General features: G+C 36.4%; 1 protein-coding gene across 5 annotated transcripts in view; it reads left to right on the top strand.

Annotated features, from left to right (window-relative positions):
- The window catches only part of LOC150097846 (uncharacterized), a 452334-nt gene that overhangs the window by 282464 nt on the left and 150968 nt on the right, over positions 1–18902 (top strand). For 4 of the 5 annotated variants that reach the window (XM_090406149.1, XM_090406148.1, XM_090406146.1 and 1 more), the window contains 2 exons: positions 14795–14901; positions 15210–15233. In XM_090406149.1, coding sequence (XP_090262275.1) covers positions 14795–14901; positions 15210–15233 — 131 coding nt within the window. The remainder of the gene's footprint in view (positions 1–14794; positions 14902–15209; positions 15234–18902) is intronic. The other variant, XM_090406147.1, reaches the window with a different exon arrangement.

Here is an 18902-nt window from a genome sequence, read left to right as displayed (position 1 = left end):
CCTGCACACATAAAATGTCCAACTCCCTCTTCCTCATCATGTCTCCACCTCTCTTCCCCTTCCTTAGTCATGCTTCCAACATTCAGTGTTCCCACTTGCAACATTCTCTCCACCTGCTGGGCTCACTTCTTTAACTGCACCCGCCCTTGATGCGGTAGCCCTCGTCCACTTCTCGCAGCTGTAGGGCGATGCGGCTGCGTGTCGCTTAAGGAGTACGCCCTAGCCCTTATATCATTTTCTCTTTGACTCATATCATAGCTAGAGCTGGCAGTGAAGTTTTACGACTGGATGCCCTTCCTGACATCAACCCTCGCCATTTATCCGGGCTTGGGACCACACCTTTTGAGGCTTGCTTTCCTCCTTCGGTGGCTGCATAAGACAAAATGACTTAGCAAGATAGGAAAGATTCGCCACTAGCCCTTGAATACTCTGATAGCGTCAGGGGGAAGGAGCAAGGAGAGGAGAAGGAAGCAAAGAAAGAATATTATCATATTATAGACCAATCTGTATCAAGTTTTGTGGTTAAAGTGTTGGAGAGGCTAGTGAGAACCATGATCCAGAATTGTGTTGACAACAAATTGTTTTAGTAATCTTGCTTATTACAATAAGATGACAGCTGTATTAGATGAGGGGAAATGGACACACAGTAGCATACTTAGATTTTGCAATGGCTTTTGATAGATTATCACATACGTTGAGTGGATATTAGACTAGTGCATTGGATTGGAAATTAGCTCTCTGCTAGATATCAGCAAGGTGTATATGGGGGAGCAGTATCCTGGAAAAGGAAAGTCACTAGTATTGTGCCTTGGGTCTGTTTTTTTTTGGGGGGGGGGAGGCATTGCTTTTTTTAACTTGTATGCTTAATGATGCTGCAAAAGATTTGAATGGGGGGGGATATTCAGTTTCTAGTAGTAAGACTTATATGTTGGTTAGACATAACTGGTAATTAATTTACGGAATTAACAACGCATATAAAGTATATTAATTAAAGATAACTTTAATGAATCATTTCTATATTTCGGCAATGTCACATTGCCATCTTCAGGAACATAAAGATATGGTATGTGCACTAAGGAACTAACAAAGCAAATGAGGAAGAAAGTAAGAAACTAATTTTGTTCCTAAAGTCCTAATGGTGCCCTCTTGCGGGCTAATTTGGTAGTCTTGGCAGTTGGGCTGAAGTTCTCATAATGAAAGTCTCCCAAATTTGGGGCAGTTTCATGCACCCAAATTTGTTGAGGTTAGGAACGTTTTTTAGAGCTGCTGAAGATTCTTTGAATAATCTTTTGTATTTAAACTTGCTGCGATGGATTATTTTTGTTTTCTTCCAATGAATTTTATGGTGGGTATCTAAGGCATGGTCTGCCAGCCCAGAGCGGCTGTACTGGTGAAACCGGATGTAGTCTTGGTGTTCTGAAATCCTGATATTTGTTGTTCTGCCTGTTTGGCCAAAGTAGGACAATTTGCAGCTGCAAGGGACCTGGTATACCCCAGGTAGGTCTAGGGGAAGTGGTTGGTCTTTGGTAGAGCGGATAAGGGATGCCAACTTTTTATATGGTCTGTAACAGGAAGTAATGTCATATTTTTTGAGGATATTAGTTATTTTTTCAGAGGTGCCCTGGATGTAGGGGATAGTGATAGACTTGGTGTAGTCTTTATTGTGGAGGGGGGGAGGGGGGTTGTGGTTTACACGTTTTAGTATTTTTTGGATTTTTTTGGGGTTATAACCATTGGCTAAGAAAGTGTTGAGGATGTGGTTTAGTTCCATAGTCAGGGCCTTGTCATCTGAGCAGATTAATTTTGCCCTGTTATATAGTGTTTCTATCACCCCATATTGTTGTGAGGGGGGGGGATTGCTGGTGAATGTATCTGCCAGTGTGGGTGGGTTTTCTGTAAACAGAGAAAACCAAAGATCCATCAAGCTGGCGGGTGATTAAAGTGTCTAGGAAGGGGAGGGTGTTGTTTTCCTCTTTTTCTAAGGTGAACTGGACTCTGGGATGTTGGTTGTTTAAGTTTGTTAGGTTTAAGTGTGTATAGAAAACCTCACACTCCAACACACTGACATAATGGTCAGTTTTGACGTCTCCTCCCTATTCACTAATGTCCCACTCAAAGAAACCCTTGAGCTCATCCACGCCAAGTTTCCTCCCGATATCTCAGCCCTATTTCAGTTCACAATGAACTCAGGCTATTTCGTTTGGCAAGGAAAGTTCTACAAACAGATAGAGGGGACAGCCATGGGTTCACCACTTTCCCCACCCTTGGCCAATTTCTTTATGGAGACATTTGAAGAGAAAGCCTTAAACTCCACCCCACAAAAACCCACTATTTGGCTTCGTTATGTGGATGATGTGTTTGCTATTTGGCTACATGGCTCAGACACACTCCACTCCTTCCTAACACACTTAAACAACCAACATCCCAGAGTCCAGTTCACCTTAGAAAAAGAGGAAAACAACACCCTCCCCTTCCTAGACACTTTAATCACCCGCCAGCTTGATGGATCTTTGGTTTTCTCTGTTTACAGAAAACCCCCACACTAGCAGATACATTCACCAGCAATCCCACCACCCCCCTCACAACAATATGGGGTGATAAAAACACTATATAACAGGGCAAAATTAATCTGCTCAGATGACAAGGCCCTGACTATGGAACTAAACCACATCCTCAACACTTTCTTAGCCAATGGTTATAACCCCAAAAAAACCTGTAAACCACAACCCCCTTCCCCCCTCCACAATAAAGACTACACCAAGTCTATCACTATCCCCTACATCCAGGGCACCTCTGAAAAAATAACTAATATCCTCAAAAAATATGACCTTACTTCCTGTTACAGACCATATAAAAAGTTGGCATCCCTTATCCGCTCTACCAAAGACCAACCACTTCCCCTAGACCTACCTGGTGTATACCAGGTCCCTTGCAGCTGCAAATTGTCCTACTTTGGCCAAACAGGCAGAACAACAAATATCAGGATTTCAGAACACCAAGACTACATCCGGTTTCACCAGTACAGCCGCTCTGGGCTGGCAGACCATGCCTTAGATACCCACCATAAAATTCGTTGGAAGAAAACAAAAATAATCCATCGCAGCAAGTTTAAATACGAAAGATTATTCAAAGAATCTTCAACAGCTCTAAAAAACATTCCTAACCCCAACAAATTTGGGTGCATGAAACTGCCCCAAATTTGGGAGACTTTCATTATGAGAACTTCAGCCCAACTGCCAAGACTACCAAATTAGCCCGCAAGAGGGCACCATTAGGACTTTAGGAACAAAATTAGTTTCTTACTTTCTTCCTCATTTGCTTTGTTAGTTCCTTAGTGCACATACCATATCTTTATGTTCCTGAAGATGGCAATGTGACATTGCCGAAATATAGAAGTGATTCATTAAAGTTATCTTTAATTAATATACTTTATATGCGTTGTTAATTCCGTAAATTAATTACCAGGGATATTCAGTTGTTTGCAGATGATGAAAAGTTGGGAAAAACTATGAAGAGTTGAGCAGATATGGTCTTATAAGAAGCCATGAATACTCTAAATGAATGGGGAAATTTGGAAAACAAAGATGGGATGTAGAATTTACACTTGGTGGGGATATGTTGGAGGCAGAGGAAGTAATTGTCCTCGCAATTTTGTCCATCACAAAATTGTGAGGACAACGCAATGAATTCTGGCAGTGATGCAGAGGACACTGACTTGTACAAGTGAGGAGATTCTGGTTCCATTGTATAACATCTTGATTAAGCTGCATATGGATTACTGTACACAGATTTAGTTACCTGGTTTTCAAAACGATGAAGAGATATTGGAAAGGATCCAGAAGCAGTTGAGTAAAGTAGGTAGTTTCTGGTCTCTGGAATATTGAGTATGAAGAAAGGTTAATAAGATGCAATTTACAGTTTAATGGATAGGAGGAAGAGGAGTGATATGATAGAGATGTACAAGTTGGTAAGGGGTTGTTATAGGATTAACATTGAAGAGGTTTTTCATAAAATGGTTGGAGATGAGGGTAGGGAGGGAAACGAGATTATCTCTGGAAGCTGTTTAAGAAAGGCGTGAGAGGATGTGAGAAGCAGGTTTTTGGCATTGGGAGTTTTGAATTATTGGAATGCATTGCTTGAGAGTGTGGTGTCTGCAGAGAATTTGAATGTATTTAAGGCATGGTATGATGAGCTGTGTGTGTGACAAAGGGACCTCCCGTGATGAGTCTTTGACTCCATTGGTGGTGGTTGGGGAGGGAGAGGATAATAATATACTAGATGAGAGATTGTTGTGAAAAGTTTTTCCACTTGGTTTTCATGTATATTCCTTTTGCTTTTATTTTTAGGTGATTCCCGTCCATGAAATTATTCTTTTTCTGTTTTTTTATTTTTTTTATTTTATTAATTCTGTAATTATATTTATTAATTTTTATCTTGTCTGGAAACCCTGCCTCTGGATACCAAACACGAAACTTTTTCAAACCACTTCAGGCCTCCAGTAAGCATGATGTGGTCTCATACTGGCTGGTGAAATGCATCTCCTACCTAAAGAATTATAATATCCATTCCAGTTGTGGAATTTGAACATCCTCACCCTGTTGAAGAGAGCAAATATGCTATCCACTTGGCCAAACATATTACACTTGCCAAGAAGTTATACTATTGTTTTAATCCTATACCCAAGTGTAAGCATAAGTGTGAAGTGACTTCACATCAATACACCTTTTTAGTACTTGTATGTGGAAAATATTTGACATTTGTCCTAATGATGAGACCTCAGTATTATATGGATGACTGTATACAAATTTGATCACCTGGTTTTCAAAAAGATGAAGAAATATTGGAAAGGGTTTAGAGGCAATTGACTAAGGTAGTTTCTGGTCTCTGGAAGTTGAGTATGAAGGAAAGATAATAAAATGCAATATACAGTATGGTGGATAGGAGGCAGAGGGGTGATACGATAGAGACATACAAGTTAGTAAGGGGATGTTATAGGATTAATGTCGAAGAGGTTTTTCATAGAATGGTGGAGGGGGAGGGGTAGAAACAAGAGGTCATTCCTGGAAGCTGTACCATGCCGCTAAATCCTTTCTTGACCAAGTATGAAGGGAAAAGCAATGAACAGTAATTTTATTTCTTGCCAAAGCTGAGGATACTTAAATTGCATGTTTGGCAAGAATCTTTTGTATCCACGCTGTTGGAATTGTACTTGAGCTTCAAACTCATTTTTAAGTCGATAAATTCTTCACACAAATTTGGATGAAGAGAAGTGGCATCAGAAAGAAATGGATTTATGATCCAATCTGGTATTTTAAGCTCATCAAAGTTTTTGAATCTGATTAGCAAGTCTTCTTTCAGTATCAGAAGATGGGAACAATAACAATCCAAATCTGTATCTAATATTAAATCATCTATTATTTGTAGACTTGGGAACTGCAGAAAATCTCATCTTGCAATACTCTGCTTATGGAATGTTAATTTGTTGATAAAAGCATTTATAATTCCCTTTCGTTTAATAAGATTCATGTTGCTTCCCTGCACCTTGATGTTAACCTCATTTAATTTGGTGAAAATATCGGAAAGATATGCAATGTCACCCTTTTCCTTTTTTTAGAATATTACACGTTCTTATCATGTGAATTAAGAAATTCCAAAATATACCATAGAAATCATTAAAGCGTTGCAGACAGTTTCCATTTCAGAGCCATCTGCTTCAGTGTGAAGCGAAGGACGTTCAAATTCTTCATTTTCATGGCAAAGTTTCCGAAAAAATTCAGGTATTCAATGACTGGGCTTTTATTTTATTCAACTGCTTTAATAACATCATCCAAAGTCTTATGTAGTCTCCGCTAAGATGTTTTGCAACTAAGTGCTGTCTATGAAGAATGCAGTGAATTGTAAAGATATTTGGAACTGTTTCTTTTTATAATAAATTTAATCCTTTATCCAAGTGTAAGCAAACAAAGTTCGCCTGAAAATATCTTCAGGACTGAGGTAAGGTGGTGATCTCTGGATCTGCCCTCCCACTGAGAAGACCTCAATAAAGGTCTGGGTAGTGGCTCTTCTCTTAATGCATAGCAGTATACATGTCCGCAAGGAGATGTGCTTTGCATTATGGGAGATACTGAGACAAGGAGCGATGAGAGCTTGGTCCACCTTTGCTACAAGTTGCCAACGGATGTACCTCAGTCCTGAAGATATTTTCAGGCGCAAACTTTGTTTGCTTATACTTGGATGAAGGATTAAACTAAATTTAATATAGTCTAACCAAGTGCAAAATAAACTTCCAACATGTTTCTTTTTAATGTACTATAAATCCACGACCAATCATAGCTGGCACTCCATCAGTTGCACACGCAATAATATTTGTGAGAGGAATGTTTTTAGCATTAAAGTCTTTAATAGCGAAAGACTGTAGAACCTTTTGTGTCAAATTTTTAGTTGTTCAGCAAATAGAAACTCTTCAATAATTTCTTCATTAGTATTTATATAACGCATGTAGCCCATTAACAAAGCTTCGGTTGTGAGTAAAGTTGTCTCATCGAGTTGCAAAGAAAATTCTATGGTTTTTAAATCACAGTGTTTTTTTTTCCCCAATGTCCTTTGCATTTTGTCAATTCTTGTTGATACTGAGCTATTGCTGAGAGGAATTGACAACATAATGTTACTTTTACCTGGGTCAATCATCATATCTAAAACTTCATTTAGCCGATAAGATGGGTTTCGCCAATATTATGTGACTTTCCACATTTGCCAATTAATTTTGAAAGTTTGTAAGGCACAAGTCCCTTCTTTTGTTAGTTACTTTGTATTGTAACCAACCTTTCCTTTAATGTTGCATGGTGATCAGCATTCATTTTAGAAATTATGGACTTTACAACTGTGTTATAAATAACTATTTTAATTTCCTGATGTTTCGACCTTTATATTAAGGTCATCATCTGGAGTATATACTAATATACAAGGACGAGCTAAGTTACATTTCCTACAGTAAGCTAAAGAAACAATGATTTGATCACCTGTTATTCTACTGGCATGACCTCTAGTGAGAAAAAATAAAGAAAAAAAAATAATTAAAAAAAATAGATAAAATTACAAATTAATTATATAGAAACTACATCAAAGCTAAATTCTATTTAAGATGACATGAGAGAAACATTCTTTCTTATAGATAGTTTTCTTACAGTAACAATCATGTCTTATTTTTAACATTACAATTGTTATATTAGATTTAGGATTCAGGATTATCTACAGTTCTGTTTATAGTTAACTCTTGGGGAGAAAGGTTCCATGGGTAGAATATGTGCTTTCCATATGCTTGGGATTTTTAGGTCATCATAATTGTTCACATTGGGGTGGTTGATAAGAATCTCACAAGCTTCCTTAAATTTGCATTCATACCATGTTTTGGTGTGATGTAAACAAAGTTATCAGCAATACTTTTCTAAAAAATGGTTACAGCCAAAACACTATTAACAAAATTCTCTACAAGACCTCAATAAAAAACAAAGATAAACCAGACTACAATAAAACTATAACCATTCCTTATATTAAAGGGTCATCAGATAAAATAAACAGAATACTACAGAAATACAACCTCAAAGCCACCTTTAAACCTCTTGCAAAATTAAAAAGCTTACTCAACTCATCCAAGACCCACTTCCTCCGCTGCCCCACCCTAGAGTATACCGTATTTATTGCACCTGTAATCTATCATATATGGAGGAAACAGGATGCACAATTCCTATCAGACAAAAGGAACATAAACGACACATTAAATATAACTATGGTGAACCTGGCCTCTCTGATCATGCCCTGAACACTTTACATAAAATTAACTGGAAAAGCACCAGTTGTTTACCTCACACCAAAACATGGTATGAATGCAAATTTAAAGAAGCCTGTGAGATTCTTATCAACCACCCCAATCTGAACAATAATGTTGGGCTAAAAATCCCATATTCTACCTAAGGAACCTTTCTCCCCAAAAGTCAACTAAACAGGACTGTATATAATCCTAAATCTAATACAATGGTACCTTGGTTTGCGAGCATAATTCTGGAAACACGTTTGTAATCCAAAGCACTCATATATCAAAGCTAATTTCCCAATAAGAAATAATGGAAACTCAGATGATTCGTTCCAGAACTCAAAAATATTCATATAAAATTGGTTAATACAAAATACATATACCTTTGTATACCTTATATATATGTATACCTTTTTATATTTTTATTATTTAAATGTAATATACATAAAAGTAATCGAATTTATTAATTACATTACAATTACATATTACAGTAATTGTATTGGGTAGGATGACTTTCATTGTCACTAATGGAATCACTGCTATCTGTTGAATCGTTTTCTTTTTGTGCGACTTTAACAAGGAACCTATCCAATGATACTTGCTTTTGCCTCCTTTTGAGGATTTCATGGAAATATGACATTGCATTGTTGTTAAACAGATTCATTGCTCGCACTGCCACAGCCTTACTCGGGTGGTGCTTTCTACAAAATTTTGCGCTGTTTCCCACATTTTACACAACTCCCTAATCTCATTTGAAGAGAGGGATGTCTCCATCTTTTTCTCCTCCTCCTCAGATGAGATCTCCTCCATAACCTCTTGCTGTTGCTCGCGATGCAGATCCATCAGTTCGTCTGTGGTAAACTCCTGGCCATGTTCCTCCACCAGCTCTTGAATGTTGTCCTCATTTATCTCCAGTCCTATGGTCTTCCCCAAGGACACAATTTCATTGGCAACTGGCAGCTCCTGTTCATGAGCAAACCCCTTGACACAGTCAGACCACAGTTTTCTCCAAGCAGAATTAAGGGTTCTCTTGGTTACCCCATCCCAGGCTTTATCGATAATCTTGACTCAGTTTACGATGTGGAAATGATTTTTCCAAAACTCTCAAAGGGTAAGATTAGTTCCTTCGGTCACCCTCGAAGCATCGCTGAAATAGTGCCTTGGTGTAAAGCTTTTTAAAGTTTGAAATGACCTGCTGATCCATGGGCTGGAGCAATGGAGTAGTGTTGTAAGGAAGAAACTCGACCTTAATGAACTAGAATTCTTCCAGTAAGTCGTCCTAGGCCTGGAAGATGAGCAGGAGTATTATCCATAACCAGCAAGACTTTGAGTGGCATTTTTTTTTCTAAAAGGTATTTCTTCACTGCAGGACCAAAGACCTCGTTAATCCACTCAACGAACAAGATACGAGTGATCCAAGCCATGCTGTTGGACCTCCACATAACGTTTAACTGGCTCTTCTGCACCTTGCATTTCTTGAAGGCTCGTGGATTCTCAGAATGACACACGAGCAGGGGCTTGACTTTAAAATCACCGCTTGCATTAGCACACAACAAGAGGGTGAGACAGCCTTTCATGGGCTTGTGACTGAGCATTGCATTCTCTTCTGCTGTAATGTAGGTCCTCTTTGGCATCTTTTTCCAAAAAAGCCCCGTCTCATTGCAAGTAAAAACTTGCTATGGCAGGTAACACTCGGAAACCATGAGCTTCTGGAACTCAGCAAAGAACGCCTCAGCTGCCTTTGCGTCTGAAATCGCAGCCTCTCCGTGCCTCACAACACTATGGATGCCACTTTTCCTCTTAAAGTTATCAAACCAGTCCCTGCTCACCTTGAAGCCTTCTTTGTTTTCTGTAGACGTACCTGGCAGTTTACTTAAGAGGTTGGCATACAAGGCCTTTGCCTTCTCACAGATCAAGTTCTCATTCACAGTATCACCTGCTAGTTGCTTCTCGTTTATCCACACCAAAAGCAACTTTTCTACATCTTCTAGAATATGTGGCTGTTGCTTTGATACTCTCGTGACTCCTTTTTGTTACATCTAGCCCCCCTTAGTTCTTCTTTAATACCATGCAAATCATTGACGTAGACTTCTTATAAAATCTTGCGATGGCGACCACTTGCATACCTTGTTTGTGCTTCCTGATGATTTCCTTCTTAACTTCCACCATAATCATCTCCTCCTTCTTACCGCCTTCCTTTTCAACCCTTTTCTTCATTGGGGCCATTGTCGTAGCACAGTTAATAAAGAACAGGCACTACATTTGGACACAAAATTAAAAAAAAGCTTTACGCACACACATGTGGTCACAACGCTAGCACGAATGTTGACTATACGAATGAGGTATGCCGATTGAGACTGAGAATGCGAGACGATTACTACCCATAATCCCGAGAGGCTTGTGATCACGTGACGCTCAGCAGACAAAGTGTATAGGTAATACTCGTATTGCAAGACCTTGCTTGTTTATCAAGTTAAAATTTATTAAAAATTTTTGCTCGTCTTGCGAAACACTCACAGACCAAGTTACTCGCAATCCAAGGTACCACTGTATAACAATTGTAATGTTAAAAATAAGGCATCATTGTTACTGTAAGAAAACTATTAGAAAGAATGTTTCTCTCATGTTATCTTAAATAGAATTTATTATTATTATTATTATTATTTTGACACCTCCAGGGAGTCCAAAGACTCATCAAGGGAGAGTGTGCCGACAGCATCGAACGATTGGTCCCCTTCCTTCCAACTACTAACCGCGCTCAAACTTACTTAACTGAGCCATTAGTAGCAGAGGCTCTACCAATCGACCAACCTTTGCCGGCAGCAAAGGTTGGTCGATTGGTAGAGCCTTAAAATTTAGCTTTGATGTAGTTTCTAAATAATTAATTTGTAATTTTATCTGTATTTTTGTTTTCACTAGAGGTCATGCTAGTAGAATAACTGGTGATCAAATCATTGTTTCTTTAGCTTACTGTGTGAAATCTAACTCAGCTTCTCCTTGTATATTTGTATATACTCCAATGATGACCTTAATATGAAGGTTGAAACATCGGGAAATTAAAATAGTTATTTATAACACGGTTGTAAAGTCCATAATATCGAAAGTACTCCACATCCTTTTTTGCTTTATTTGGAAGCTTTGTTCTCAAATGCTCAATCATTCTTGAATGCTTCATTCCTTTGAAAAAGTTTTTTCATGTATTAAGCACGTTGGTAACTGCTCATTATTTATAGACAGAATAACTCCATATTTTAAATATTCACTTGAATATTGGCGACACTTTCCTTTTTCACTCATTTTAATGCGCTACAGTGCTGCACAATATCAGTGAAGTGCACTACACGATACCATGGGCTATATGTAAACTACAAACTAGGGTTGTCAGATAGGTGTTAGGAAAAGTAACAGATAAAGCTTATAAAAGTAGTAAATTCTGCTAAAAAATAGCCAAAATTAATTATTTTCAATGTAGAAAATTCAGACCAAAAAGAAGCCCAATTACTTAACTTTTAATGTAAAAATTCTAAAAAATAAGTAGCGAATAAATTTGAACAGTATTGTTAGACATACAATATTCTGAACGGTGTTGTCAAACATACAATATAAATAGGATGTAGGTTAAATACGGAATTTTTTTGCTTTTATTATATTATATTATAGTTCGCGCACAAATTAGAGACCCTTCGACACTTCTGTGCATGTCCAAAAAGGAGAATCCATTCCGATAATTGGGTAATCAATCAGTCTTCTGGGATGATTTTGTTTATTATTACAGGTCGGAAAATTTAGCTTTTCTTTTACGAACATTGTAGTTTTTAAAGTGTAACTAGTTTGCTTGTATAACAGTTGGAAAAATGTACATAGAGTATTAACAAAATTAAAAAAAAGATATAGAATAAAACAAAAATTTAACAAAATTTATTTTTAAGAAAGTTTTCTATAAAATAAAAATTATTATACAGAAAAACAGAATTTTTTTTTCAAATGAACTTAGATATTCTAAACTTACAGTTGAGAGAACTGAGACACTTTAATGTCCTAAACCGATTAATTATTTATGACTTGTTGTGACTCTTTTAACAAACCCATGCAAAAAAAAGGTTGGAAAAAAATACCATGATCAAATCCTTTTAATCTTCATAGTCATCTGAATCGGTGTCCAAATCGCCATCACTTTCACTTAAACTGATCACCAAAGGTTTGCATAATTCTTCGATAATTCCGTCTCTGGCCCAATACATATTTTCCAATGAGATGACATGAGAGCAATATTTTCCCCAGTTTTGAACTGTAATACTTTCAATCGCCTGTTCTGAAAGCTTAAAAAGTTTCAACATATCAATATCCCCAGTTACATTGCGATGGCAAATGAAACTTTTCACTTCTGCCCAAACATACTCAATAGCATTAATATCATAATGATATGGTGGTAGCCTCAAAGCTAGAAATCCATGCTCTTTGAGCATCGTGTTGGATTAAGTTTAGTTGTGGGCGAGTTTCTTTTGACCAAATTAAGCAATTCTATTTTTCACAGATCTGGGGAATGAGAAATGTTATTTGCAGAGAGCCAATCCATAAGAACTTGCTTCGTATTAGACCAACTTGGAACTTTGTTTAATCGAATAGTGATATGAAGCATTATCAATTATAACAACAGCATTTTTAGGAAGGTTTGGAATCAGTTTTTCTTCTGCTAGAATTCATTTGCCCTTAGTAATCTCCAGTAGCTGAATTGGCTTTGTATAGTAAGTTTGAATTCAGTAAAAAACCCATTTCTCCACCCGCACACAAAATTATTATGCAGCGCGAGGCATTTCCAGTTTGTAGCCCTCCACATTCTTCTTTAGACTTCCAACATTTTCCATACGTTAAATTACTATCGATCCAAGTTTCATTTAGATACACAATCGGTCTTTTCTCCTCCCTGAAACATCATATTGCTCTCAAATACTGCGTTCTAGATAAAACAATGTCACTTCGCTCCATGATAAGTTTCCTTTTATTCTGAGACTTTTTAAAACAATCATGAAGTATTTTCCTTAAAGTTTCTCTTTTCCAAGGAAAATTAATTTTTTCTTTAAGCACAGGAATCAATTTCAGAACAGTTGGCACTCTTTTCTTGACCACGTAAAATTCGTGAATAGTTCTTATAACGTCTACATCAAAATCATTCAAAGCTTCGGTTTTGATGATTTTCTTTCTCTGGCGCTTTTTTTAGGAGATTTAAATTTTGGCTTACCTTCACCTTTTGATTCCCTATGAATTCTTTTAACAGTCAACCCCGATAAGCCCGCACTTGCACGTTTTATGACTTGAGAAAGGGGAACAAGGAGATTGCCTTTTAATGATTCTTTTTCGCAGAATGTCAGCACATTATTCAATATTCTTTTGCAAGAGCTACTGAAACATTTAACAACGGAACTTGTTGACTACTGGATCCATCATACAAATTAATAATAAAAAAAAATGCAAAAAAGTGACAACAAAAATCAAGCTACTACTAGTACAGCGACAGACAAGAAAGCACGTGATTTCGCATGTTGGCAACCAGTTCGTACATCCTTCATTTCTTTCTCCCCTTCAGCATGAATCGACTATTCTTGGCAAAACACCAAGCAGTGATCTACAAATGGTGGGCGTACTATAGTAGTATTATAACGCTTAGTACCCTCCTCTAACAGTTTACTGTCCCCTTTGGCATTCACAGTGCCCCTAGGAGGATGCTACTGCCCGGGTTAAGAACCACCGAGTTAATCCAATGATTTTTCAACAAATGACATGAGGTTGAATGAATTTATTCAGAAATCTTGAACTGCTCTTATGGCGAGATAGAAAAATCTCCTGGTCTATGATGTTATTCAGTCCTGTATGTACACTTGAATATAAACCATGAAGATTATTCTGTGTGATTGTGTCCTAGCTATGTTTAACCAAATCTGCAAAGAAGGGTACTAGTGTGTGTAACAATGGCACATTCTTGCAAATGATTTGAGTATTGAAATCCTATCTAATACTATATTTTTTATCATGCTGACTTTTTACTGTTTGTGTTCACCGTATTCTGGTTATAGTCATATGAATGTTCCTATATATATATATATATAAAATAGTACCTCTTGCAGTTGGAATAATGATGGGCAAGCCATCATTCTTCTTTGGTTGGAGAGGAGGGAAGACCAGTTTGATTCTTTTTATTGATGAGAGGTGAGTTATTAATCTCATATATATATGTAGCTAGGTTTATCATCATATGGATCACCCAGAGAATATACCATTAACATACAAAAATATACTGTGTGGTAGATGGTGTAGTGAAGACAGTGGATGGTGTGGTGCTGGATAGGAATGGTGGGGTGTAGAGTGGCCTCTCAGTGAGTCCTTAGACATCTGTGGATAATGTTATATAACCAATGATATATAGTATCACATATATAGTATTGTTGTTACGTAATAAATTAGAAAAATGCTTGATTCTGATGAAACCATTCAGTCCTCTGGTAAAACATATCAGTCTGGTTGTTCCAATTATTTTTTAATATAAACCACCATTGGAGAAAATTATTCTTCTGATTATTCTTCTGATAAATAAATTAAATTGACTTATCTAGATATTTGGAATTTTTTTCATTCAAAAATTGATTTTGCATTAGAAAAATATTACTGCTCAAGATAAGGCTGCCTCTTGAGACATGGCTGAAGGAAATTTCCTTTATAATCATGGAACCATTCTTTCCAATTTTAACTTGCTTTTGCCTTGTTTTAAGGTGATGGTGGTGTGCAATCATAGTGTGTTCTCTGTGGCCACAAACACTGGGTAACACTATTCTAGGTGTTTCAGGTATTTCTAGGTATATCAGCTTCTGTATCATTATTTGCAATATTGTTTTTAACTAATTCATTAAAATTTAAATGTAATAATTATTGAAATTTAGTATGTACATTTTGAAATTAAAGTATAGAAATTTGTTTCTTAAAAATATTTAGTAACAAATCAAGCTGATTTAGCAAATGCTGCACTTGAACAGCTAGGAACTCTTGACAAAGCTGGAGCACCTAATAAAAGTACACTTATCATTCACAGTGTTCAGCGGGTAAGTTAAGGCATTTCAGTTACTGCTTGTAATGTGCATATCATGTAAAATAAAAAAATAATAATAATAATAAATTAAAAAAACTTTACAATATTTAAGTTAGATAATTACCAAAAATAGATAATCCCACATATAGTCTTGTTATATAATAACTGACTGATAAGTAATAATAGTAATGTGTGTGTGTGTGTGTATATATATACATACATACACACATGTTTTATTTTATTGTTGCATATTGGAATGTTATGTGAATCACTGTCTAATGCCTTGCATTCTCTTTTATGCATGATTGTTCTGTCTTGTAGGAGGTAGTCCGACCAACACTGAAGGTATGTTTCTGTGAGTTTGTGTGACTCCTTGTAATAATTATTATAATACAAACATTTGTAAATGCTTGTATTATAAGATTGTTAAATATTTTGATGTATTTTAACATTCCATTGAGTAACTAATGCTGAGATTACTATTTGTATAACATGTATTATTAAGTCCTACTAATTCATCAACACTCATATTGTTTGTATTGTATTATCTTATTGTGCATTATAATAGAAAACTTAAATTTTCACTAATATATTTACATTCTATCACTAATGATACTTATTTTGATCTTTTGCTATTAATGATTAACTTGACAGTCATTATTAATGGTATGTATTATATGCCAGAGCATTAGCTGAGGTATTGCTTTAGGCAGCACTTTTCACCCAGATTTCTCACTTTTAACAGCTGAAATTTCATTAAAGTAAATGTTTTTTGATAAACTTATTTGAAAATTTAATTTTAACATATTTTTAATAAATGTTTTATATTTTAATAATTTAATATTTTTGTCTCATAAATAAATCATCAAATTCCTTTTATGTTCCCTCAAGGAGCATGTAGATACTATGACAGTACTACATGATTAAGATTACATTATTAATAATTTCCTGTCAACAGTTTTTCCTCATCTTTATCAGTGTCCTGGTTTTGTAAGATATTGTAATTTGGTCTTCCTCTGTCTTTTCTTATGATTTTGATATCAAATACCTGTTTTACCCACTTTTTTACTCCAGTTCTGTTTAAGTGATCATTCCGTTTAGACTTGTCTATTCATGCAGTCTTGAATGCTAAGGGTCAACTACAGGTCTAGTAGTAAGGTTTGTAGTAAGGAAGTTACAATGCACATTACATATTAATTACAGTGTTTTAATGTGTCCAATATTTTGACAATCAAATTGCTGTATCAGGGAAGGAACGATGAATAAATCAACTTGTGCATATTACATAAGATAGGAAAGACCAAAGCAGAACAACAAAAGCAAGTCTAAAGTCCTAAATAGTCCCCTAGTGAGTTGGGATTGGTGTTCTTGGCTGTTTGGCTGAAGTTCTAAAGACAAGTGCTTCCCAAATTTGTGTTAGTTTCATGCCTCTCGATTTTAAAAAAGTCTTAAGAGAAAATTTAAATTTGCTTTTGTGGAATAAGGGGCCTTTTTCCATTGTATCTTGTTGTGGATGTCCAAGATGTAGTGAGCAAAACCCTAATTCCACCACAGTAGTGGTGGAATCGAATGTAGTCCTTGTGTTTGGTGATTCTGTGGGTAGACACCTGCTTGGTCTAGGAACTGTGCTTTGGGTGAGCAGATAAGGTAATTATTAATTTTTTATATGTAAGAATTACAAGGTTGTATATTTTTAAGATTTTTGTTAGTTTTTCGGATATGTGGGATGGTAATAGAGATGGTGTAGTCTCTGTTCTGGAGGGGGGGAGGAGTGTGGTTTTGGGCTTTAACACTCCTCCCCCCCAAACTTGCCATGATGTCTACAGACGTCCAGCTAAATCTGTATACGATTCTGTAACACCCGTTGAATAACATGGATAAGAAGTGCAGTTTGGTCTCACTATTTCATCCACCTCGGCCAGTAGGGAGGTTAATCTTTTTTGAAATATTATAAGTGATTAAATATTTTGGAATGAGGCTTACCTTCTCCACAAAAAGCATTTATAAATATCAGCATCCCTTCAAAGAAAGTTCTGAAGTGGTTAGACTGGCCTGATATCAGTCCATATGATTGCATTATGATTTATTATATATTCCTGTCGTTAAATGATTATGAATATAATAGATTATTTATTATATATTTCATATTATTCTTCTATTATTCTTCAACAAGAGCAAGTGAGACCAAACTTGCTCTTGTTGGTTAATTGATTGTTGTATTTGCTTTGTGTTCTCTTTCTTTGAATTTGTCGTTGTTTTGCATCAGTGATGTATTGTTAGTTTTGGTGTGAAATATCCATGTGTTAATAAGTGCTGGGAAAAACTCATGATAAAAGTTGAATGGAATGAAACAGCACTAGGAAATGATTAAAAGAAGTATTTAATACTTCCAATATTTCGTCTCAGTTACAGAAATGTCTTCAGGGAATACAAAATGAGATGTAACACAAACACACACAAAGGCAGCACAGCTGAAACACATGGAAGAAAGACTAGTCCTAATTAGGTAGGGTGCCCTCTATGGACACCAGTCAGTGGCCTAGGATATAAACTGGTATCTTAAAGTATTGATGTTTCCCAAATTTTGGGAATTTTATGCAACCATATTTATTTAAATTAGGGTGATTTTTAAGATCAGCAGCAGATTCTAAAAAACAGCCTTTCTCTTCTCAGTTTACTGTGATGGAGCATGATGGTCTTTTTTCAATTGACTCTGTGAGCTGTATCCAGAGCATGGCCAGATTGACCATAGTCATGACTGCAGATGTATTTTTTATGTTCTTCCATTTGGATGGTAACTGATCTTCCTGTCTGTCTATAGTAGGTCAACTTGCAGGAACAAGGAATTCTATAGACATCTGGAACTGAGAGAGGGAGGGAATTTGTCTTTAGTGAAGCAGATAAGGACAGCTAGTTTTAAGTGGGTCTTGAAAGTGGTGCAAAGATGGTATTTCTTTAAGATTCTGGATATTTTTCTAATGTGCCTCAGACATAGGGGATGGTGATAGTATTACTAAAATCTTTCTGAAGAAAAGGTCATGGATTGGGTGAATGAATATTTTTTTTTTTGATATTGTGGTAACTGTAACCATTGGATAGTAAAGTAAAACCATTGGTGTATATGATTGACTTCTGTTGCAAGGGAGGTCTCATTGGAACAAAGGTTATAAGCTTCATGGGTGAGTGTTTTTATGGCAACATATTGTTGAGAGGGGAGGATGATGGGAAAGTTTGTGAATGTATCTGCTGGTATGAGTGGATTTCCTATATGTTGAAAAGGACAGCTTACCATTAGGTAAGCAGGTAACCAAGGTGTCTAGAAAGGCCAGACTATTATTAGTTTCTTTTTCCATAGTAAATTAGATTGTTGGGTGAATGCTATTGAAGTGACAGAAAAGTATCTTATGTCTCTCTGGGCTATGAGATCAAATAGAAAAGACATATATCTACATATCTCAACCAAATAGAAGGTTTGAGAGGGGCTGAGTCAAGAGCTTGTTTTTCAAAATCTTCCATAAAAAATTGGCAAGGGGGAGAGAGGAGAGGCCCCATAGAGGTACCCCTCTATCTGATTATAAATTTTGTTCTTCCAAGAGAAATAATTGGAATGAATAGCAAAGGAAAAATGGTCAATACTATCAAGGGAAAAACTTTAACAGTAATAAGGTGTCATTTAAGGTTATGTTAGTGAACAATGAGGTGATGTCAAGACTTACTAGGATATCAATATCATACAGATTGTAAGACCTGTAGCATAGCAGCACTATGTTGGAGGCAAGAGGGTAAGAAGAAAGGAGGAATTTGTTGACTATTATTTTCTTTTGAACAGCTGAAGGTGGTGGTATTTGGGGAAGACAGATTGAGGGACTGTTCCACAGAATGGAGGCAGAGAAGTTGGTTTGAGTTTGGACCTGGACTGTAAATGAGTGTTGGTTAGCAACAGCTCTTATTTTTATGGTTTTTAGAGGAAAGTGGAGAAATTATAGTAGACAGTTCAGCAGAGCACTGTCTATG

This window comes from Typopeltis vanoorti, chromosome 16 (genome assembly GCF_054136105.1).
Source record: "Typopeltis vanoorti isolate ZY-2024b chromosome 16, IOZ_Tvanoo_1.0, whole genome shotgun sequence".
NCBI lineage: Eukaryota > Metazoa > Arthropoda > Arachnida > Uropygi > Thelyphonidae > Typopeltis > Typopeltis vanoorti.
This window is presented reverse-complemented; position numbering and strand designations above follow the sequence as displayed.